Source organism: Microtus oregoni, unplaced genomic scaffold (assembly GCF_018167655.1).
Source record: "Microtus oregoni isolate MIOR12 unplaced genomic scaffold, Mior012 000026F_ref0000081, whole genome shotgun sequence".
Taxonomy (NCBI): Eukaryota; Metazoa; Chordata; class Mammalia; order Rodentia; family Cricetidae; genus Microtus; species Microtus oregoni.
Genome location: NW_024543085.1, coordinates 35221375 through 35246299, shown reverse-complemented (window position 1 = coordinate 35246299; position 24925 = coordinate 35221375). Strand labels below are relative to the sequence as shown.

Here is a 24925-nt window from a genome sequence, read left to right as displayed (position 1 = left end):
AGCCAGGTATTTCCCAATTGAACCCAGCTCCGTGAGGCAGCATCCTGAAATGTGGTGGATGAAGGACACTGGTTCCACACTACAAGAGCCAAAAACCTGTCAAGTCTGCTTGACTCTTGGAAATACCCAAACCTTCACGTGCCATACATATTGCTGAAGTGATTCATAGCTGGATCGTTTTTTAAAGTATTGGTGAAAGGATATGATTAGGAACGGGTAGATGACTCGCTCAGTCTCTGTTGAAGTATGAAGACCTGAGTTCAGATTCCCCAGCTCCCAAATAAGAGCCAGGCACAGCAGTGCTTTCTGTAACCCAGCCCTGGGGGGAGAGAGGAAGGCTGATCTCTGGAGTTCCTTAGCCAGCCAGTCTAGCTGAATTGAGCTCCAGGTAGGATCTTGTCTCATGAACTGAGGTGGAGAGGGAGAGAGGGAGGGAGAAGAGGGGAGTAGGGAGGAAAATGGGGAGGAAGGGAGGCAGGAGAGAGAGAGAGAGAGAGAGAGAGAGAGAGAGAGAGAGAAGAGAGAACACCAGGCTTCAACTCCTGACTCCACATACACATGCGTGCACACAAGCACATAAGTGCACTGCACACACACAAACATACACACACAGAGACAGACAGAGAGAGAACAGAGAGTTGAGGGGGAAAGCAGCTACTGAAAGACTGCACATACAGCTACTTGGTGGAAGATTCAATAAAGCTCTGTACTGAGACAGCCAAGGAGGGAAGCAGCAGTCACATAATAGGGAACTCATATGCTAGAATGTCCCCAAGAGCTTGTAAGGGTAAAACTGGTCACGACATCCACCTTAAAAGACACTGTATGTGCATTCCAGCAGGCCCTACTTGCTTATGGATAGTTGCAAGCTGTCTCAGGCGCAAGCCAAAAAAAAAAAAAAAAAAAGAGGGGAGAGTCAAAAGTTAGGTGAAATCACAGGTTCAGTGTGCGATGTTTCTCAAATGTTTTCTAAATCGGGACACTCCCTGCCATTTCTGAGTGCAGAGGCAAAGATGAAACTGTCCTGCCAGCACCTATCGCTGTCTTTAGCACCCACAGTTTCTCTTGGAATTCTGAGTCCCTGAATCCCCAGAGAAGAAATAAAAGACACTAATGTCATCTGCCCCTTTTCAAAGAACCTGCAAAGTAATTGCCTGTAAATGTAGCCCATAATGTTTGCACTATAGCCAGACTCCCTTTCTCCAAGAAGGGAAGGTATTGTGCCTTTAATTCCTATACTAATTGTGGAAGATATTTGTTGCTGAGAAATTACTAGAAACCCTTGGGCTTTGTTTCCCACTGAAATTTACAGCCTAACAGACAAAGGAGATGACGTCCGCTGCACCGTAGGTCCCCGTTATTCAATCGGAGACTGAAATGCAGACACACAGGGTGCAGCGTTTCAAGGATGACAAGGCAAGAATGCAGCTATTCGACCTGAAAATAAGCTGCTTTATCACAAAAAATAAACAAGAGGGGGGGAGCCAGTGTCATCAGAGCCGAAGCACCCTAAAATTCTAATTAAAATGAAGCTATTAAATGAAAGCCGCAGAAGCCACTGGTTATAGCTTCCTACAGGAGAAGCAGCCAGCAAGAGAGGCTTAAGGTTTAAGACAAACCATCTTAGTGACTCTCTGCTGTTTGATGTTTTTCTTTTGTGTGTGTGTGTGTGTGTGTGTGTGTGTGTGTGTGTGTGTGTGTGCGCGCGTGTGTGCGTGCGTGCATTGTGTGTGTGGTTTGCATGTGTATGGGGAGGTTACACGTGTGTAGGTGCAAGAGCACATGTGTGCCTATAGAGGCCAGAGACTGGCATCGGGTATCATCCTAAGCTGTTCTTCACACTCTTCACTTTGTTTACTAGGGAAGGGCCTCTCACTGACCCCAGAACCCGTGGATTCTGCTAGCCTAGTTAGCCGGCTTGCCCCCAGGGATCCACGATATGAGTGCCGGGATTACAGAAGACTGGCTGCACACACCTTCAGCTTTTTAGAATGTTTGTATTTATTCTTTGAGAATCTTACAAATGTATAGAGTCTATTAGGACCCCATCCACCCCGCTTCTACATGCTTTATTCACTGAGCCATCTCCCCAGACCTGTCTTTTAAAGCAAGGAACCTTTCCAGACTTTTCTGAGTGCCTACTTCAGACAGTCACATTTCCCATCTCAGCTAACACCTAAGGGCAAAACATCTCAGATGGGCAAACAACCACCAGGTGCGTAGGACAGCCAGGCCACACTGACCATCAATCTGTTTAATAAAGCAGAAAGCAAGCCACCATGTGCCAAGAGGACGTAGTAAACAAGCCTCATCCACATTCCTTCTACTTTCAGGGCTACCATTAAGGGCCCCTTTGTCATTGGTGATGGAAACACAAAGCTCTTTGCCCAAATCGGTCTGTAACCTCACAGCACAAGCAAGATGACTGGTAACTTTCACCAAGATCCTCTCCGATTCCCATCTGCTGTCTTGCCTAAACATTGCTTCCCGCTGCCACATAAATCGCATTTGGACTATTGGGTGCTTGATTGATACAAATCCTGGTGCTTATGGTGTTCGCCAAACACTGAGTAACTTACTATATAACTTTGTGATTTCTATGTGCATGATGAAGAGGAGAAATGGGATAGACCTCTATGCCCCACTGAAGAAAGCCACTGCACTTTCATTCCTCATGGTCACTTGAGCATACATATACTCATCACAGACAGATCCGTGTGCACACACACACACACACACACACATACATACACGTACTCATCACAGGAAGATCCATGCGCACACACGCACACATATACTCATCACAGACAGATCCGTGTGCACACACACACACACACACACACATGTACTCATCACAGGAAGATCCGTGCGCACACACACACACATATACTCATCACAGGCAGATCCGTGCGCACACACACACACACACACACACACATACTCACCACAGGCATATCTGTGTGCACACACACACATATACTCATCACAGACAGATCCGTGTACACACACATGTACTCATCACAGGAAGATCCGTGCGCACACACATTTACTCATCACAGGCAGATCCGTGTGCACACACACACACACACACACACACACATGTACTCATCACAGGAAGATCCGTGCACACACACATTTACTCATCACAGGCAGATCCGTGTGCACACACATGTACTCATCACAGGACGATCTGTATGTCCCCAGCCTTCAACCCGAGAACCTTAACCAAGGAACTTTCTATGCCCTTCCGTACATTTCCATCGTACTCCAACTGTATCCATGTGACTTCATTGTCAGGTCCTTCACCTTTCCATTCTCCTTGCTGATGCTGAATGCAAGCTCATCCAAGCCTCTTCAAAATCAGTGTTCAGATTACAAGAATGTTTTTGATTAAAAGAACAACAGAAAAATAACTGCAATCAAGTAATGTTTGATGTCAGGGGAACTGATTCCGCCTGTGTCGGGGAATGATTCTGTGAACGTGAACTAGGCGCGCCTTGGTTTTCAGCTTTCCCAGTGGACACGAGCCCTCCTATGCCTAACATGTTGGAGTCTCATCACCCGCAGAGACTCTGCTTCTTTCTTCTAACTCGTAAGGATCTTGAGACAGGAGTATCACTGTTGTCATTCCTAAATGCACCTCACCGCCTGGGAGATGAGCTGTCTTCTGTGACAAAGCCATTATGGTCTCCAGCACACCTCTCTTTTTAGCAGTTTATTGGTCTACAAATGCCAGCCTAGGAGCCACCATACCAATACGGATATGTGGAATAATCCCATGCAGGCAGGCTATTGGCACAGGTAATGTCCTCCTCGGAGTTGTAGCAACTCCGCTAACCTAAAGAGAAGAGGAAAATGCCTTCTTCACTTTGGAAAAAGCCACAGGGTTCCTACAGGCTTTAAAATCAATGTACACAAAGAAGTTCTCCAGGGCAAAGGTTACCTTCTATTTTACAAGATTCACATTACTGCATAACTCTTCAACCATTTTCATAATTAATCTTTACCACTAAGTCCAGCCTTTCAAAGCACAAATTCAACTGAATGATGTCAGTCTGACGGTCACTACTGAATGTGTAATCTTGATTTTGGTCAATAGCACCTTACGTAACATGGGCAGAAAGGGCTGGAAATTGTTCCCCAGCTTAACCCAGCGTAGAGTTAACTAATATAAATCCAGGATTTATAGTGGTCACAGAAAACGTTTCCTCGATATGAATCATTTATTCAACCCAGGCTGAGAAGCCAAGCAATGCAGCTGTGCCTTTATTTATCTGTGGACAGCCAAAGAGTTACTCTACTTATCTAAATTAGATGGCAATGAGCTGTGCTCTCGGCAGATCTAAAGAAGTCTGTGAGACCTTAACTGTGAGATTGCCATTCTTAAAAAATGGTTACTACCATTTCTAAAGAGAATCCACTCCTCTGGATGAGTCCGAGGAAAGAACAACATTCGGCTCCGTTGTTGAGCTAGAGCTGATGGGTCTTCACGAGCGCGAGGTGTTAGCTATCCAGGACGCCTTTTTCTCTCCGAGTCCTCTCTTAGGCAATAAATGCTTCTGTAACGCCCACCAACCACAATGGTAACATGACAAGGACCACAGACCTGCTTTTGATTGCTACCTGATGGAGAGCCTCTGAAAGGTTTTCTCTCTCTCTCTCTTTTTTTAAGCAAATGATGAATAAGTAACATGATTAGAGCTGCATTTAAGAAAAATCACTCTGAATAGAAGGCGCGGACAAAAGATGAGATTACGAGGCAAGGAGTCAAACAGGGAGTTCTGCAAGGGTGCAGTGGGAGTCCGGGAGCTCAAGACAGAGGGCCGCAGTAAGACCCTCACGGGCACCGTGGAGAACTAAGAACGGGCGTGCCATGCTTTCTCACCGCCGCTACCCCGCTCCTTTTGAAAGTTGTAAAAGGATGACCGGAGATATGAGTCATGTAGGGGCAATCACGGTAGGTATAGTCTATTTTCTGGCTATTATTGATCCAAAAATCACTCTGAAAAATAGTATGGCTTGAATATTAAATGTGTCCCATAAGTTTGTGTATTAAATACTTTGGTTCCTAGCTAGTGGCACTATTTGGGGTGGTTCTAGAAACTTTCAGAGTTGAGGCCTAGCTGGAGGAAGTGGATCACTACAGGTGTGCTTTTGAAAGTGATCCTGGGCCCGGTCCTTTATTTCCATCATGAGGTATTTGATCTCCGTGCTCCCACCACCATGATGCTCTGTCTCCCTACAAACCAAGAACTGTGGTTTGAAATCTCTGAACATTTGAGCAAAAAGAAATGTCGTCCATTCTTAGTGCATTCTTGGGTATTCTGGTGACAGCTACGAAAAAGCAAGAAATACATGAGATTGAAGAAGGCTGTCTTATATGGACACTGAAGATCAATGCTCAAATGGAGACAACCTAAAGACAAGCCTAGTGATAACTATTCAGAAATTTGCAACTGGATCTTGGGACAGTGGTTGGATACACCAGTAAAAGACCTGTGTGTAAGGAATCCATGGGATCCATGGCAGGAACAGAAATAGAGATGGGCCTCTCTATTGATGTTCTAGTTGGAAGGACCAGCCTCAGGAGCAGGGAGGAAAATCAAAAACACGACCAAGATCAAAAAGGGGTTTTGATCCAGGAACATGGGAATAGTCCAATGTTGTAGAAGGCCTGCTTGTTTGTTCCCGGCTGGTCAGCCCCAAAATAATCACACAGAAACCATATCATTTGCAATACTGTTTGGCCAATAGTTTAAGCATATTTCTGGCTAATTCATATCTTAAATGAACCCATCTCCATTAATCTGTTTATTACCACGAGGCTGCGGTTTACGAGTTAAAGTTCTGGCATCTGTCTCTGGTGGGGCTACATGGCTTCTTCCTAACTCCACCTTCTTTCTCCCAGCATTCAGTTTAATTTTCCCTGCCTTCCTCTGTTTTGCCCTGCTATAGGCTCAAGTCAGCTTTCTTTATTCATTAATGGTAATCACAGCATACAGAGGGGAATCCCACATCAGTCCAAACTTTAAATTCTCCTCTTATAAAACGGGTTCTTTAAGGAACTACCAAACACAAGGACTAGGGAGATGACTCAGCAGTTAAGATCACTGGCTGCTTTTCCAGAGGAAACAGTTCGATCCCCAGCACCCATATTGCAGCTCACAACCAACTCTAACTCCAGTTCTAAGAAATCCAATGCCTTCTCCTGTCCTCTGTGGCCACCAGGCAAATAATTGGTACATTGATACACATATTAGTTCATTTCCATTGCTGTGATAAAATGCCATAACCAAGGTAACTTATAAAAGGGAGAGTTTATTTGGCTTATGTGGTTTCAGGAGAACAAGGGTCCTTCCTTCGGGGAAGGGAGGCAGGAGTCAAGCATGGTGGCTGGGGCTGGCAACTGAGAGCTTACATTTTGAATCACAAGCAAGACACAGAAAGAACAAACTCAAAATGGTACACAAATCTTGAGTCCAGCGAAGTTGTAAGCAAGAGTTCCAGGTCTACTGTGTTAAATGGGCTAGGCCTTCATTCAGTCCATGAATATTTATTATATGTAGTCCATGAACTACATCTTTGCCTTATGTGAAACAGACAAAAAGATCTTTAAAAGCACTTCAATGGTCTCAAAAATAGAAAAACATATAAGCAAGCAAATAAATGTAAGCAAGTGGCTCTGTTGATCGAGAGAGAGTATGTTAGTGTGTAACATAAGCCGAAGGGAAATATAAAGTGATCCTACCTTGCAAGTGGGAACCAGGGTGCACCAGGTAAGAACAGGAGGAGGAGAGGTATGTTGACTCCTCTGGGCTTGACAAGCATTGGTCAGACTCATTTCCCAGCAGGATTAAGAAGAAGTTGTTTCTTGGAAAATGGAACTTCATGAGGAAATGCGCTCCCCTACCCAAAACATAAGTGAGCCTCACCTAATAAGAGCAGTATCTGCTGTTGATAAAGGAATGAAAAGAATAAGATCTTGGGATGGGGGAGAGGGGAGCAGGCTTGTTCTCCAGACCTGTGCCCCAGTGAGGATTTCAACCCTTATTCTGATTATTCTACCCACAGGAAGCCACTGAAGGGTTTTAAAGATGGAGATGACTGGAAAATGCATTTAAGAAAGATCATTCTAAAAGGAAAACACTGACAATAGAGAGGATTGCAGAATGGGAAAGGCAGAGGGTGATGCAGGAATCCACCTAAAGACCGTAGCAAATTTGGAGGGACCAGAAGAAGAGATGAGCAAGAAAGAAACATTGAGAGTGACTCGGGAAAGTCACTATTTGGGCAACGATGCCAAGAGAGAAGAGAGTTGCTGAAATGACCCTCTAGTTTCTGGGCAGGCCAAGTAGAAAGGTGGTAAAGTCGTTCCCCAGTATGTAAAAACTAGAGAAGGGATTGGTCTGGGGAGCAAAATATGCACTACATTCTTTAAGACCCAAGGATGAGGCCAGTGGGAAATCCAATCATCAGGATGCTTGTATGGGAGATTCTAGACGAGGAGATGCACAGAACAGCTAGACACAAGGAGGAATGATATGGTCTTAGACATGAATGAAATTGATGGTAGTAATGATGAAGAGGGGGTATAACCAGGCAAGACTTAGAGAAGAGGAATTGGGACCCCAGTCCAACCACATAATCTCTGACCTACAATTTGCCCTGCCTACAAGATAGGCTAAGGTAAAGGTGGCCTAGAAATTATGGGGGTGGCCAACCAACAAACTGGTGCAGCTTGAGCCCCATACCATGAGAGGGAGCCTACCCTTGATACAGTCTGCAGGGCCAGGACCTAGAGGCTGGACAGCCCAGAGACCTGCGACAGAACCAAACCTAACTGGCAAAAACTAAATAAAATATTCAATGAAATGATTCCTAAGGATATTCTGCTATACTCGTAGATTGTTGCCTTCCTAATTGCTATCAGAGAGGCTTCACTCAGCCACAGATTAAAACAGATGTAGACACCCACAGCCAAACCTTAGGTGGATCTCAGAGAATCCTGTGGAAGAGGGAAAGAAAGGATTGTGGGAGCCAGAGGGGCCAAGGACCCCACAAGAAAACCAGAGAATCAACCAACTTGGACTTAGAAGAGCCCACAGAGACTAAACTGCCAACCAGAGAGCTTATGTGGGACTGACTTAGACCCTCTGCACATATGTTAACTCTTAGATAGCTTGGTTTTCTGGTGGGACTCTTAACAGTGGGAGCAGGGGCTGTCTCTGACTCTGTTACCTGCTTCTGGGACCCTTTCCTCCTACTGGGTTGCCTAGTTCCGTCTCAATCAGAGAGGAGGTGCCCAGTCTTACTGCAACTTGATATACTATGGCTGACTAATTTACAAGGGAGGCCTGCCCTTTTCTGAAGAGAAAGGAGGGAGAGTGAATGGGGGGGGGGGAATGGAGGGTCTCGGGGAGGGGAAATTGTGATCTGGTTGGGGAGAAAATTAATTAATTAAAATAAATTTTTAAAAAAAAGAAGAGGAAGAGGGGGAGAAAGAAAAGGGTGGAAATCTGTGGAATACACACACAGGCTGAGAAAGAAAAACCAGATAAGGAGAGAGAATGAGAAAAGAACTGGAATATGGGACTTGGAATTGCTCTGTTGGTTGGGGTGATCACACCAAAAGAAAACTCTGGTCCATCGTGTGTAGGAAACAGTGAAATTCTCTAGATTGATGAGACATCTTGTCCTGTCCACACTCAGCCTTGTGTCTCACATGTCCTTTGCACTTCACTTACAACTATTCTGTAAGTTCATGGATGTATGAAAATAAAAGCAATTTAAAAAAAAAAAAGAAGAAAGATGGCACAGGAGAGAATGGTACCTGGAAAGCCAAAGTAAGGTTCTTGGGTTTTTAGTTTGTTTGATTGGTTGGTTTTGTGTTTTGTTTTGTTTACTTCTTTGTTTGGTTTCGTTTTGTTTTGTTTCGTTTCATTTTTGTTTCATTTTTCAAAACAGGGTAACAATCCTGGCTATCTTAGAACTCACAGAAATCTGTCTTCCTCTGTCTCCCAAGTGCCGAGATTAAAGGCAGGCAGTAAGATTCTTAAAGAAGAAGAGTAGTCCCAGATGTGGATGGGTGGAAACCACCCTGAGTCAGGCAAGAGAGAATTCACCTCTCACAATGAGAATGAGCCAGCTCTGAACCACCTTCTGTTTTGTTCATGTTAATGGCACAGAGGGAGGAGAAAGGGAGGCATTAGCTAAGGTAAGTAAGCCTTCTCCAAAGTGGAAGGTCACTCACCTGGAAGAGCAAGGTTCCTTTCTCCCTGCAGACCACAGGAAGCCAGTGACTTAGAGAAGCCCAGCCAATTGGGGATGCCTCTGGGTATCTATCCCTTCCACTTGCACGGTTATCAAAACACAAGCACCAGAGTTATTGGACTTCACACTCCTAAAATCCCCAGGGACTACCATGATCCCTTGCTAAGGTAGGGCTAAGCTTTTGCTTTTTATAGCATTCAGGTGAAAATGGAGTCCTTGTTAAAATTCTGGTGGGATTTTTCTGTTCCCGCTACAGTTTGTATAAATAGAACGGGCAGGAACAAGTCACCCTAAAGTGGAGATTCCTGGCTAAAGCTACCCTCATATTTTAAAAATAATCATATATACATCTTGTTTATCAATAATAAAATTATTTAAAGTCTTACTAAATTTTTTTATCCAGCTTCAAAAGTGAACAAAACTTCTCAAGAATAAAAGTACAATTCCAATCCCTTTAAAACCAGTTCTTAACCTTTTAACCTTTTCCTTTACTGGTTTACATTGAAGTGTTTCTCTTGGGGTTAAAGTACCCTCTGAGGAATTTGTATTCAGTCCCTAGTTGTCTCTGCACTCACCAGTTAGTTACACTGTCTCCGTGTCCCCGTCTACTGCAAAGCTCCCTATTGATCAGGAGAGCTAAAGGGACTGCTTTAGTTTTCAGTCTAGACCTTGGAATTCTTGATACTTTTTTCTCCATCTAGCAACTGGAAATAGAACCCCAGCCTAGTGACTTGTACATTAGTTCCTATTTCAGCAATTAATCATACAAAGCCTGAATCTTCTTAAGCCACTGCAGAAAGGAACACAACTTAAATTGTTTCTTCCTCCAGCATGATTTGTAACTATTCAAGCGCAAACTGTTACCATTTACCTGATTCTCTTCTCTCAGTGCTTTTTGTCACTAATGACTTGTTTTTATAAAAAGTCACTCACAGGGAGCATCCTATGCAAAGTGCCAAAAAGTTGACTTGAAAAAAGCTGCAATCTGTAGATTGAACGATAGCAATACTCCATGAAGCACTGCTTGCTTCTAAACAGCCTAGAGGCATATAAAGTTCCTGGCAGCCTTCTCAATCCCCTCCTCCAACACACACACACACACACACACACACACACACACACACACACACACCGTTTCTTGAAAAAGGTTAAGGCTATGCTTCGTTTTATGTTAATTATCCCAATGCATAGTTTTTCCCATACAATGTCAATGTGCTTCTGTAAACAACAGTTAACGTTGTTTTAGCTGTTTTCTGCAGTATGAGGACTTGAACTTGGAGCTTTGCACATGCTAGGCAAGAGCTCTCCCATGGAGCTGTGTCCCTAGCTCTCTTGCATTGATTGTGAGCTTCATGTAAATGCCATTCACAATGCTGACTTTACTCAAATCCATGTTCATCCATTTGGAAATATAGATGACACTTTCCAATATTTTTCTTGGTGGATATTCATTGCACATGGTGTTTGGTTTCACGTAGATAATTTCTTTCAAGTATATTACATACTCTGACCATATTCACCTCCTCCTCTTCCCTCTCTTTGGTCCCCCTCCTCTTTCCCATCATGTACCTTCAACTCTCATGTCATGTGTGCTAACAAAGAATTCTGAGAGTCAAAATTGAAAGAAAACGTGAAGTTTTGTCTTTCTGCATCTGACCTAGTTCACTTCATGTAATGTACCCATTTCCTAACAAATGACATAAATCCACTCCTCTTTGTGGCTGAATAAATAAATCTCCATTGTGCATATATTCCAGAGGCTGGGCTCTTAAACTGGCTGTTGTGAACAATACTATAATAAATATGGACACGCAGGTATCAATGTGATATGCTGACTCAGAGTCTTTGGGGAATAGGCCCAGAAGTGGGCATGTATATTTTAAGTACACTGTGCTAGCTTCCATTGTATAAATATACTATAATTTATTATCCATTCCCTGTTAGTAGACAATTAGGTTTTTGCATTTTTGGTACACTATCTTTATTTTATTGTTACAAACAGAAATACCATGGGCATTCCTGGTCGTTTCATGCTCTCACAGGTACATGGGCGAGTGCGTGTCTCCAACCTTATAACATGGTCTTCTCTTCTCCAGGGTTGAGACAGTTATTCCACACCAGCATGTCAGCCCAGGGCCTCTTTCAGGCAAAAACCACCCTACTCCACCCAGGCCTGGGAAGTACCCAAGGCCTTGGGGAAAAGGGTTCGAATTGCCTAAATAGAATCACTGTTATAAATTGAAAGGGAGCTCGGGGCAAAACTGAATGAGATGCTCTGAGGTAAATAAAGTGCCCTAGAGTGAGGTCCTGAATATGAACGAGTAGGGCATTCTAAAGAGCAGGAAGTGATGGAAATGGAGGAGGAGGAGGACCTAATATAAAGTAAATTGCTTTTTCTTGGCAAAATACTTTGACGCCAGAAAAAAATCAATTGAAATAATTCAGATGCTGGAGTTTCCCATAAAAGCAGCCAACCTGTCAAACTCCTCTGAGTGCCACATCAGCTCGCAACCTGACTCAACATCCCCTCCAGATAACTCCTGATGACTCCTGGGAGAATCCCTTAAACACCATCTCTAAGCACACAAATTTCTAAAAGAGAAACATTTTTGTCCTTGAATCGCCTGCTCACTGTCTGGCTTATCTGTCTCAGTGCTATTGTCTTTAACTACTGGAGCACAATATCTCTGATATGATGTATGGGAACCACTAACTATGGCCACCTCCCAGAATAGCAAGGAATCGGAGGTACAAAGGGAATAGTTGACAAAGGACACGTATTGCATAGTCAGAATCAGTCATTTTTAAATGAAGCTAAAATTTACCCCTGTCATCCCCAGGTGCCTCTCTACAAATGTCTACATTTCTACAAAGCCTGGCCTGCTCTGAAGTGGCACTGAGATGCCTGGGGCCCAGCACCCTAAATCCCTCATAGAGTCCGTCATGGAGCTGATTAATCCCCCCTATAACTTCTCCTCTTTCACTTCTTGAAGAAAGGAACATGCGAGTATTGGATTTTACTCAAGAGCCTCCACCCCCAGATAATGTGCGTAGCATAGTCACTGCTCAGTGGTCCTTTTTGAACAAGTTCGGTGCAATTTTCCTCATTCAGTGATTCTTCAATGGCCCAAGGAATTTATTCATTACTTCTACTTGTCTTATATGTCGATGTTTAGAGCTGATGGAGCAACTCAGCAGTAGAACCCTCCCCTAGCACAGACAAGATCCTAGGATTGATCTTCCAAGGGATGGAGGAGAGGTAAGAACCCACCAAAGACCTGTTTGACTGAGTAAAAGAAAATACTCAAAAATGGTTAACCGTAAACTTTGTATGGATATGAATTTTATCCATTTAATTAGCATCTATAATATGCGTTGTGCATACGTGACCTGCTGCCTGGCACATAGTAGGTGCTTAATAAATGCGCTGAATGGGTGGCCTTTGCTATGACGCATCCTCTGTACTAAAGTGAATCAATCTGCTCCTCTACCAAATGTTTGCATTTCTTTCTCTGTCTGCTTCCGTTGAGAGATGAATGTCCCTCAAAGGCCCAGGTGTTGAGGGTTGGTCCCAGCCATGGACACTGCAGGGCAATAGTAGACCCTTCCAGACATGGGCGCTACCAGAAGAAAGTTTGGTCATTTGGGGGCATGTCCTCAAAAGAGATATTAGAACTTGGCCGTCTCCTTCTTTCTCTCGCCTTTGCTTCCTGGCTACTGTGAGAAGGAGCACCACCCTCTTCCACACACGCCCACCTTCACCACAGACCCTAAATCCACAGAGTCAACGAACCAGGCATCAGAACCTCCCAAACTGTAAGGCAAAACAACCCTTTCCTCTTTTAAAGTGGTTGTCACAGGCAAGGTAACTAGCATAGATGAAAATATATGACATAAAATTTACCATTTTGATCCTTTTTAAGTGTACAGTTCAGTAGTGTTGACGTGAACATACCTCCATTACCACCTATCTCTACTTGGAGGGGGGACTCAAATTTTAGCTCCAATCTGCAAAATGGTATTTGAGTAAAAGAAAAGGAGGCTTGTTTTTAATAGCAAGAAGCCAGCAGGTTGGTGTTTGGCCTCTTTCTAATCCTAGCCCCTGCAATGGATCCCTTTAGAGACTTCCTCTGCCTCTCCATGCTGCGGTTTCTTGTTCTCTCTTCCACGCCCCCAGTTTTCACTCCTCTCTTTACACTTTCTTTCAGCCATGCATCTATTATCTATCTTCCATATAAATTTAACTTTTTTACCATGTGGAAGGGGCTGGGGTTTCTAGAACCCAAACCCATTATTTCACATCCAATGCTCTCTGGAGAATGCAAGGACTCTCAGGGCTGAGGATGGCTCAGTTGCTAAAGTGCTTGCTGTCCATGAGGACCCGAGTTCAATCCTCAGCCCCCACTAAGAAACTGAGTATAGTCATGTGCTTATAATCCAAGCACGAAGGATACAGAGACATGAGGGTCTTTGGCTCTCCCTGGCCAGCCAGCCTGGCCTATCTGAGAGCCCCAGGTTCCAATGAGGGACCTTGTCTCAAACAACAAAGTGCACAGCTCCTGAAGAATGACACCTGATGCTGACCTTCCTTACACACACGTATACATGCACACACCCACATACACATTAACACACACTGCACATGGAACAAAAGAGAGAGAATATTTGCACTATTAAAAACTGCATAATCCAGTAAAGACAGCAGAATAATTTTTTTTTTCATTTCATCCACAAAGCATCCATCAAGCTATGCTCTTCTCTATACTCATTATTTGGAGCAATTAATTGCAGAAATATTTGCTTCTAGACTATGTGTGACTCTAGTGTCTAACATCTAGACATGAATGATGGAGTGTGAGTGTGTGTGCATGTGTGTGCGTTTACACGTATGTGTGCGTGTGCATGTGTGTGTGTGGTCAAGCCAGCCCAGCCTATGTACATACAGCATTCTTCCTGCAAGCCTGGGGTTGCCTACTCATAGCAGGAAAAGTGGAAAATACTTTTGTTTGGTTGGTTTATTGGGTTTTGTTTTGTTTTGGGTTTGGGTTTTGTTTTTTTGTTTTGTTTTTGTTTTTTCAAGACAAGGTTTCTCTGCATAGCCCTGGCCATCCTAGAACTTGCTTTGTAGACCAGGCTAGCCTCAAACTCAGAGATCTTCCTGCCTCTGCATCCCAAGTGCTGGTATTAAAGGCATGTGCCACCACTGTCAAGCCTTGGGAAAATATTTTTGACTGAAAATTCCAGTGAAATATACAGACTCATCTTCTAACTGATCTTTACCAGTCCACCAGTAGAAGAACAAGTAAGCTGACCTTCTAGAACAGAGCTAAGGCTCTTGACTTTGTTGACTCAACAGAAAGAGAACAGCCCAGCATTCCCTGACCAACTGACTGCTGATCCAGTTGATCAGCTGATGCTAATGTGAGCTTGAAAGGGAAAGCCTGACCCATTCACATGTGACACTCATCTTGAGAAACCGAGTCAATGGATGAGCGCTCTTGGGACAAGGACCACCGCACCTTTGTCCCATCCCAAAGTACCTCTTTTGCTACAGACAGCAAGAAAATTTTTCTGAACACAGTGGAGTTCAAATACATTTCTTTGCCCTGCACATGAACCCACAAATGTCCCATCCAAATCACAAAGCACCCTGCCTGATCTTCATCTCTCCCTGGTTATGTTTGGGAACTACCAAGGAGGGAGGGTCTCACTAAACTGTGTTTACTTATTGCATGCAGATATACATTTAACAGATATGCATAGTAATTTACGCCAGGTATTAAAAACCATGCAGGTGGTAAGATTTCCCCATCAGTCAAGTGCTTTCCAAGCAAGAAGACTTGACTTCTTGTGTGCAGATAAAAAGTCAGGCACAGTGACATGTCCCTGTCATTCCAGCACTGGGGAAGCAGAGAGAGGAAACCCCTGGGACTCGCTGGCCAGCTAGCCTAGCCTAGTCAGTGAGGTCCAAGTCCAAGTCCAAGTCTCAAAACAGGACCAGCAAGATGGCTCGGCCAGTAAAGGCACTTGCTACTCAGGCATCTTGTGTGTGGAACCCACATCAAGATGGAATGAGAGACCGATTCCATGGAGTTGCACTCCTTCCTCCATACTACAGAGCTGCATGTGCAGGCGTGCTACACAAATGAATAAATATTAAAACAAAAAGGTGCATGGCTCTGGAGGAAAGACACCTATGATGGACATAGTCATCCTATGACCTGTACACACAAGCACTGAAAGACCATGAGTGTCTCCATGGTTTGTCTATAAACGGTACTATCTTAGGTTTAAAGTTTTTAATCAACGGGTGCCCAGAGCCCTATATGTATCCTAGAAATTAAACAATCTCTGCCCTGCGGGAATGTGAGATCTTCTCCTGTTGACACAAGGTTTGTCCCCTTCTTTTCCAGAGCACCCACAATCTGCCCATGTTGTAAGATTAAAAGCAACAGAACTAGCCAGGTAGTGGTGGCACACACCTTTAATCCCAGCATTTAGGAGCATAGACAGACAGATCTCTGTGAGTTCAAGGCCTGCCTGGTCTACAAAGGGGTTCCAGGACAGCCAGAGCTGCTACACAGAGAAACCCTGTCTTGAAAAACCAAATAGTAATAATAATAATAATTGAAATAAGATTCCCTTTAGGCCAACTCATTCTTCCCTTGGGGCTTCCCAGGGAGAGCCTTCATCTTTATGACAGCCACTACTTTTTAAAATTGGACATTGGTTGGCTTATTTATATGTGCTGATATGTATTTATTCTCTCTACCCAGAATGTAAGCTTCTTCACTTTGCCCAACATTGTACCTGACATCCAGCCCATGGGCTCTCACAAAAGATTGCTGAATGAGCATGTGCTTTGTGTGTATAAAACTTCAGTATCTATGACATGATGCAAAATGAAGACAATAAAACATGTAACATGTGAGGTCCACCTTAATTACTTTAAGGTAGAATGGAGACTCTAGAGCAGGGTTTCTCAACCTCCCTAATGCTGCAGCCCTTTAATACAGTTCCTCATGTTGTGGTGACCCCAACCATAAAATTATTTTGTTGATACTTCATAACTATTGTTTTGCTACTGTTATGAATCGTAATATAAATATCTGTATTTTCCAATGATCTTAAGTGACCTCTATGAAAAGGTAGTTCAAACCCCCCAAAAGGGGTCGCGTGACCCACAGGTTGAGAACCACTGCTCTAGAGTTAATTTGGGAAATCAATATACTGTCTTTTTCCCACCTGCCCCGACAGAGTTTAATGGGGGCAATACAGGTGGGTGATTTCTCAAATATGGAGCCAGAATGTGAATCCCTCATACACTGCCCAAGAAATTTAACAAATTATATGAGTTTTGTGAGCCTTGATTCCCTCTACTATAAAAATGGGGATTTAAAATAATACTAGTAATATCCAGCCATGAAATCTGACAATTTGGTTGCATGAGCAAGACCCAAGTAATAAACACGGCGGTCAATATGCCACATGGATGGGGGAAATTTTAGAGAGTGACACTTTCTGATGAAGAGCTACAGGCAGCCAATGGCTACTGAGAAAGGGAAAATGGGTTGTCTCCAGGGATGGGCCCCCTGATAGGTTATTCAGTCACAAGGGGTCAGTCCTAATCCCATGCACATATGAGCACCACTAAATGGACTCAGTAGGGTCATGTGTATATGCGTGGGTGTGTGTGTGTGTGTGTGTGTGTGTGTGTGTGTGAGAGAGAGAGAGAGAGAGAGAGAGAGAGATAATAGTTAAAGATGAGGTCATGAGTCCCAGAGGGAGTGGGGTGACATGGGAGCGGCTGAAGTGCTGAGAGGAAGACTGGAACTGTGTCAATATGGTACTCTCACATGAAAGTCTCAAAAAATAAAGATATAATAATAGGAATATCACCACATAGAATTGCTAGGAACAGTAAATTAGTAAGTATATAAAGCTTTAAGATGAACACCTGGTATCAAGTGGAGCTGTTATTTAAGTGGGAACTTTGAATTTTATTAAATTTAGATAGAGCCTCACTCTGTAGCCCATGCTGACTTCATACTCACTTATGTAGCCCAGGATGGCCTTAAACTCACTGCAATTCCCCTGCCTCAGCCTCCCAAGGGACTAAAGGAAGGAACCACCATGCCTACTTCATAGCCTGACATTTTTCTGAAATTTGGGAAAGAGTGAAGCATATACAAATTCTGTTAACTGATGCTGGACAATTAACAAAACAGGGTCAGAAATTACCCTGAACTAAGACCCAAAACAATTTAAAAAGCAAAAAGTCTCCTTAACTGTAGAGTCTGACCTTTACGCCCATGCAATGGTGTGGTTATCCTCATCTGAAATACAGCTTGTTATCTTGGAGGCTCTGAGCTCCGCACAGAGCTATCCAGAAAAGTTTTCTCTAATGGTGAGAACCTTCGCCATAGTCTGCACGGTCCAAAACAGTAGCCAGCGGCCACGTGTGGCTGTTGAGTATCTGTGATGTGGTACGTGCAGCTAAGGACACAAAGAGTTTAGCTTACTTACCTGTGGTTCCTCTATACTCAAACAGACACATGGAGTGGTGCAGCTCTGGGAAGTCTGGTAAACAAGCTCCTGGATTTGGACCTTGCCTACATTCCAGCTCCTACGCTGCTCCTTCCCATCCTCAGAAACAGCTCTCAGCAGGCTGTCCTGTTTTCTCACCCCTCCAAGGCTCTGCCAATGTCAGCCCCCTGCTGAAATGTTCTTCCCTGGCCACACTTCATCAGAGCCTTGTTCCGATTTCATTTCCTAGGAGCAACTGTCTCTACTCTCCCACCCTCAGCCCCACCACGAAATGTTGCCATCACCTCCTTCATGTTCCTCTGGATCTAGTTCCGTGGCGACTCTGTCGTTATGTAGTTGTAATGTATTCTCTGTGTCACTAACATCTATATGAACTTTGAGGGCCAGGTCTTACTCATCTCACAACCTAGCACTGTGTGCCAAGAGATCATATAACACATGTGTTTATTCTAAGTGTTTCCTGATTACAGCATTAAAATTTAAATACGCACAGTGTTCCATTAAAATTATTTTCAAAGCACAACTACTTCATGACCATGAAAACTCCTGGGACCAAAGTCTATTATAAAGCAAATTTTAAAACAATAAAAAGTTCTTTTTCAGTTTAAAGGCTGGGCATGGTGGTGCACGCCTTTGCTCCCAGTACTTTAGAGGCAAAGGAAGGAGGATCTCTGTGAGTTCGAAACTAGCCTGGTCTACATAGTGAGTTCCAGGCCAGTCAGAACTACACAGTGAGACCCTATCTTTAAAATAAGATCAGCTAAAGGTCTGCTTATTTCAAACTTCATCAATGTGGCACTTCAGTACAAACCAAAGAATCCCTGGAACAAGCCTATTTAGAGCTACCTGGATGTCTCTTGGACTTCAAAAATGGGTCTTGTCATTGATCTAGCCCCAGCACCTGTGTTGACTTTTCCAAAAGACCAGGATGAAGTTTAGAAGCAAGGGGACATGATTTAAGACTCCTCGTTGCTTAAGACACATGAGAATTTGGAGTAATTGATGCAATCCAACCTCCAAGAAAAGAATAATTAAAATCTTATCTAACGTGGAAAATAATGACTTTGGATGATGTGTGACTGTTCCATGGCAGATGCTACCCAAAAAGAATCGGGAGTTTCCCTTATTCCTTGGCACAGCTTTTGCACAAGAAATCCTTCTTCAGTGTTTCATATAGCATCTGTTATAATATTAACCTGGACTCATAGTCACAGTTGTTTCTCTTTTTTTTTCTTTATCATCGGAATTTCCCAACTAATATATTATTTGTATTCCCACACAACTAGAATTGGCTCTGGATAGATGCATTTAGAAACCCGATTTTTATGAGGTATTTCCCAAAAACCAAGGCTCTGGTGGATGCGTGCTCCAAATGTGTGTTTTGCCTGCTATCCAGGGACTCCTTGTTCAATAATGAAACAAGAGGCACTGCCAGAGATACACTCTGGTGTGCACAGCCATGGCCTGAGGCATCAGGAAGAATGCAGAAAGCACACAAATCAGAGATACTTCATCTTCATGTCTGGTAGAATTTGACTTCTGCTTTCTTATTCATTTGCTGGTTTTGTTTTCTTTCAAAAGAACAAACAACACTTTCAATGCAATGACTGACTTAACAAGTGACTGAACCCTTTAGGGCAATAGAATCATTAAGATACAACTCATGCCAGGTGGGGGTGGTATACACCTTTAACCCCAGAACCCTGGATAAAGAGGCCACCCTGGTCTACAGAGCAAGTTCTAGCACAGTCAATACAGCCAGAACTATTACACAGAGAAACCCTGTCTCAAAAAAAAAAAAAAAAGACACAACTCACATTTTCCCATAAACATTTTAAATAGACTTTAAACAACCTTTTCTCTGGTTTTCCTTTTCCTTTGCCCAGAATATATCTCACACAATTGTAATAGGATATCTTTCCAAAAAGAGATGAAGATCTAAGTTCTTTTCAGGGCTTCTAATGACTAATATGAGATAAACATCTCTCCTTAAGATATCTTAAATTTAAACATAGCAGTATCAATGTTAACATCCTTCTAAACTCCACCCACCTAGGACAAATGGTGGTTAAACTAGAAATCGCTTTCTATATGTTATTAGAACTGCCTATAAATTCTATGAATAGAAAATGCACTTGTTTACAAAATGTCTATTGCTGCTTGGAAAGGGAAGACCTGGTTTTCGAAGATGATGTTACAAGGTTAAAAAAAAAAAAATGAAGCTGGTGACCCAGGTCTCTCAAGATTTGTACGCCCAGCATGCCATCTATCTCAATAATGCCTAACAAGAATGCCAAAAGGACAGGAACAACTGTGGTGAACAGGTGCTTGCAGCTGACAGTGATTGCTGTGTTTGAGGTGATGGGGAACAGCATTTCCATTAGTTCAAGTGAAATACAATGCCCTGCCAACTCTGGGTATCAGTGTATTCAATCCCCTGCTGTGCGTGTCCACTTTCTGCTGCTGCAATTAAAAAATCAGTCGATACAAAGTCAAATGTTGTTCATTCCTCCCCCCATCCCTTCCCGTTTCCAGCTTCACCGGAAGAAAGTGTCACTATGGTAACCAGTCCCTCTGATGCACAGACCAAGTCAACCTCTCTAGTCAAACTGCCAAGCAGGCAAAATGGAATAGGAGACCTGGATGGAGCCACCAGAAGCCACAAACCCCATTTCCCTCCTCCTCTAAGTAGGGCTGGCTGATACCAGACAGAGGATACCAGTCTGTTCTAAAAGGCTCAAGGAAGGAAATGGAAGGAAGTCCTTCAACAAATCTTGTCAGAGCCCACGAGTCATTATCAGCGGCTCTCCCCAACACTTCAGCTAGCTACCTCTCGTTTCCATGGTAAAGAAAGCAGAGCACAGATAAAATAACATCGTTAACCTGAAAACAGTTATAAAGCGCCCCCCCCCGTGAAAAATAATTCTGCTTCCTCTTGGTTTCCTGCTCCTCGGTCCAGCCCCATAATATCTTTCGCATCCTTCCCGGAGTTCCACCTGGATCAGGCCACACTAACAAGAGCCTTGTCAGGAAGCAGGTGGAGTGCCTGTGAGCACTGCCATGCCCATCCCTAGTCAGCCCCAAGAAGCTACACAACAAATGCCAAGATGGACACTCACTCCTTCTCTTTCCTAACTCTCCTCCTCGCCTGCTAACTGTGAAATGGCCTCCTGGACCATACCCACTACTAATCATTCTTACATGGTTGGTGGTGGTGGTGGTAGTGGTCGTGTGTGTGTGTGTGTGTGTGTGTGTGTGTGTGTGTGTGTGTATTCAAATTAACAATTTCTTTTGAATAACCTCAACATTTTTGCAACTCAAAGTACATCAGTTCTCTCAAATATTGTTTTAAAACATCAATGAACTTCACGGTGATGCGAGAAATTAAGAATTGCTTTATGTCTCTGCACATTTGCAAATATTAACACAGTTGTCAACTACTCAGCAGTTGAAGAGAGTGACAGAGGAGGGGAGAAGCAAGGTCTGAAATCTGCACATCTTCCCAGGGTGCAGCCATCATAGAAAAGAACACGGTCCCCTCCTCAACAAAGCACATGACAGTGAACAGTATTTCAGCGGACTGACGAGACAGGATGGTTCCCAACATATACAGGATTCACAAAATGCATCACGCAAGCAGACTTTCCTATGCATGTGATCATATTCAAATATCAAGTGTTATTAGCAAATGTTTGCTTATGACCTGTCTTCTATGCCTTGAGTGGTTTCTATAAATCTGAAAATAGTATTTTTTTTCCTCCTGGTATGCCCACTCAGGTTGACTTTGGGGGCTTACTAGACTGCTGACATTCACTGCAAACCGACAGTCACTTCTGTCGCCCACCTCTCCAAGGAAGAAGTTAAGTACTGTAATGGAATGCTGCTCACTAGCCACTTTGGGCTACTGTAAAACGGGGCTAGAATTTCTTGGTGTTTATATGGCCAATACCTACACCATGACTTCTACAGTGCATTACTAAGTAAATGTTTCTGGGGTCCATACGGCCTTTTCTGGGAGACACCCCCACCCCCAGTTTCCCTTGCTCGAAGCAGCTCAACATCTAAAACAGAAATTAAAATTCGGAGCCAGTTACCCCTGACACATCACCCTTAAAGGACTTTTTCCAGAAACAGCATTGGAGATTCTCTTCCTTCTCAAAGGCTGATGAGGCATTACTCTGGATTTTAAGAATAAAAATAAAAATGGTTCAGGAGATTCCATGAGAATCTGGATAGACAAGAGCAAAACGGCAGGTGAGCAAAGAGAGTGAAAGCTTTACCACAATCTATTACAGCTATGGAGAGGCAAGTTCTGCCCATGCCAAGACTCAGTCAGGCCGGGATAACTGAGCCACTCAGAACCAGGAGATGCTGTCGCCTGTGGCCAACAGGAGAGGCAAGGGGCTGCAGGGCCTACCTAGAGGCTCCTGGCTCTCTGCAGCGCCACGCCTCGCGCCTGGAGCTTACCTTTCCGGATGAGGGCGGCGATCTCTGGGTCGAAGCCCTGCCGGTGGCACTTCCTCCAGAGGCCCATGTTGGTGGAGTTGTACTGCCGGCTGCACTCGTCCGCCGGGCTCATGGCGAACAGCTGCCGGCGATTCCGGGCCCGGAGGAGTTTGCCCTCCCAGCGGTCCAGGCGCGAGCGGCTCGCGCGCAGAGGCAAGTTGTTGTTGTTGTTGTAAATGAAGCCGGGGTCGACCCGGCGGGTGTTGAAGGCCTTGCACCTGTCCCTGTGCTTCCTGGCGTCCGTCTCGTACCAGTGGTCGGAGCAGATGGCCACAGCCAGCATGCCGAGGGCGCAGAGCGCTAGCGAAAGCCCAGTGTAGAGCAGTAACCTTCCGGCAGCCATGCCTCCGCTTGGCGGCTACACCATGGGCATGATCCGCCGCAGCCTCGCCTTCCCTCTGCACGCCCAGAACAAAGCGGAGGGCGGCCGAGCTGGGGGTGGGGACTGGAGGGGATCTGCGCCGCGGCGACCCCTTGGCCCCCACCTGCGGGTACGGAGCCGGGAGACTGCGGGGATCGGGGCGGGCAGCCTATAAAGTTCTGTTATGGAGAGGCTCCCGCGGGGTCCTGAGCATCCTCCGGGCTGGTGCAGCCTTCTCCGGTGGTGGCGAACTCAACACCGCCACTTCTCACCGTTCAGGAGGCGACAGTCCTAAGCCTCCGCCTCGGCCCGCGGCCCGGCCACCGCAAACTAAATACCAAGTGCTCTCGACCGCGGCGGGATTTGCTGGGTTTCTCTGTGCAGCTTGCTGACCGAAGTGACTGTCCTGGCTTCCTGGGAATGATAGGGAGGGCGTGTGAGGACGCAGCACTCCGCCGAAGGAATGGATTGCGCCCGCGCCCGGCTGCCCTGGATCTCGTTCTCCTGGACTCTCCCCTTTTCGATCTGCAGCCGAAGGCCGGGGACGTGCGTCCGAAACTGTTCTTCCTCTCTGCGTCGGGTCTTTTCAAAGCCTCGGTCCTCTGATCACCAATAGGTCCTTGGCTCCTGCTGTCCCACGCGTGCTCTCAGAGGTGAACTGCCCGAGGACGCACGATCTCGGACAGCCTTTCCCCGCGAGCTCCAGGGTGGCCTGCCTCTGGCCTCGCCATTCAGACTGTCTAGCTTTTGGACAGCGGGGACACCCAGGCGGCGTTAGGCGACTATTCCCAGCCCGGGGTTTGCAGAGACTGGGCGGCAGCTGCCAGGAGCTATGGGCGGGCTGCACAGAGGAGGGCGCACCCCGGGCTCTCCGAGCTCCTTCAACACCATGGACAGGTCGCTCAGGGGTGGCGCGCAGCCGGCCCAGTCGCCAGCCTCCTCGGTGTCATTCTGCTCTTTCCAGCTCCTTCTTCCTGGAATGTGTACGCCCAGCCTCCTCCAAGATCCCCTCTGCCTCACTTCACCTAGTCTCCCGCAGCCCCGCGTGGGAGCTGCCCAGGTGCTAAGCAAATGCCGCGGGCACGAAGAAAACCCAGGACCCGGCTGCTCGAAGCAACCCGCCCCCTTCGCTGCCACCTGAGCCCAAGCAGTCCAGCACCCGCTTGCTCTGGCCAGCTGGGGTCAGTCACTCTCAGACTGCACCATTTTCTTTGCAGCCCACCCAGGCGATGAGGCGCAGGGTCCCTCGGCCTCGTGCAGAGGATTCCCGTCCCGGCCTCGGCGTCCCGCGATCCGGCTCCCCGCACTGTGGTGAATGGGGCGAGGGGTGAGGGGGTAGGGAGCCTCGGTACCTCAGCTTACCCTCCCTATCTCCTCCTCGAGCCACGGAGGCTTTCGGGCCTCTCAGGCTCAGCCGACGCCCGCGAGGAGCGAGAGCCTAGCCTGCGCCCCAGGGGCTCCAGAAATCGCATTGCCCGGGTGTGGGCGCCCTAGGAAGCCGCTGTCACTCTCTCGGCCTCTAGGCGCTGCAGCCTTGGCTAAAACCCACAGCCGAGAACACGGAGCGCGCAGCCAAAAGCTAGTGATGTCATCCGTGCAACGTGAGCCTCATCTCTTATTTTTCTAGCCTTCTTAAAGTTGAACCGCACCAATTTCCCAGGCACGAAATGTCTGAGCCTTATTCTTTGGCCAGGCAAGTGAATGGTGTCTAGGTAGGTATGCACTCCATCACATCCATATTTATGCACATATACATATATGTGGCATGTAGCATGTTTATGTGTATTATTGTAAATTTAGGGTTGGTGCCCACGTCTCCTGTTTCTCTTTAGACCGTGGAAAATTCCCTTAAACTCGCCACAGTTCTTTTTTTTAAAAAAGGTTTAGACAACCGTCTTTAACGAGTTCTGAGTGAACCCCTATGCCCCAGGTTTCGGCTGTTAGTGTCTCCCGTTCATTTAATCTTTGTTTTTCCCCCCAGAAAGCCATAAGCACTACCTTACTAGCTACTGTGATTTCCACCTGGAGCTGAGCAGAGAGCAGCGGTGAGGATCTCGGCCATCCTAAGCCAGCGCCCGACACAACACACACACACACACACACACACACACACACACACACACACACACACACCTGCCCTGACTCTTCAGCAAGAAAAGGAGACCGCAAGGTGCATTTAAGACCAGAAGAGAATCACAATGGGGTGGAGAAGGCTGTTGTAGATATTTTGGAGGAGAGGAA

At 45.4% G+C, this 24925-nt stretch overlaps 1 protein-coding gene across 2 annotated transcripts in view; it reads right to left on the bottom strand.

Moving 5' to 3' along the window:
• Window positions 1-24244, bottom strand: part of LOC121463322 (transmembrane protein 178B) — a 396211-nt gene extending 371967 nt beyond the window's left edge. For both annotated transcript variants that reach the window (XM_041675453.1, XM_041675452.1), the window contains exon 1: window positions 22285-24244. In XM_041675453.1, the coding sequence (XP_041531387.1) occupies window positions 22285-22666 (382 nt within the window). In that variant the 5' untranslated portion in view covers window positions 22667-24244. The remainder of the gene's footprint in view (window positions 1-22284) is intronic.
• Window positions 24245-24925: the final 681 nt, after the last annotated feature.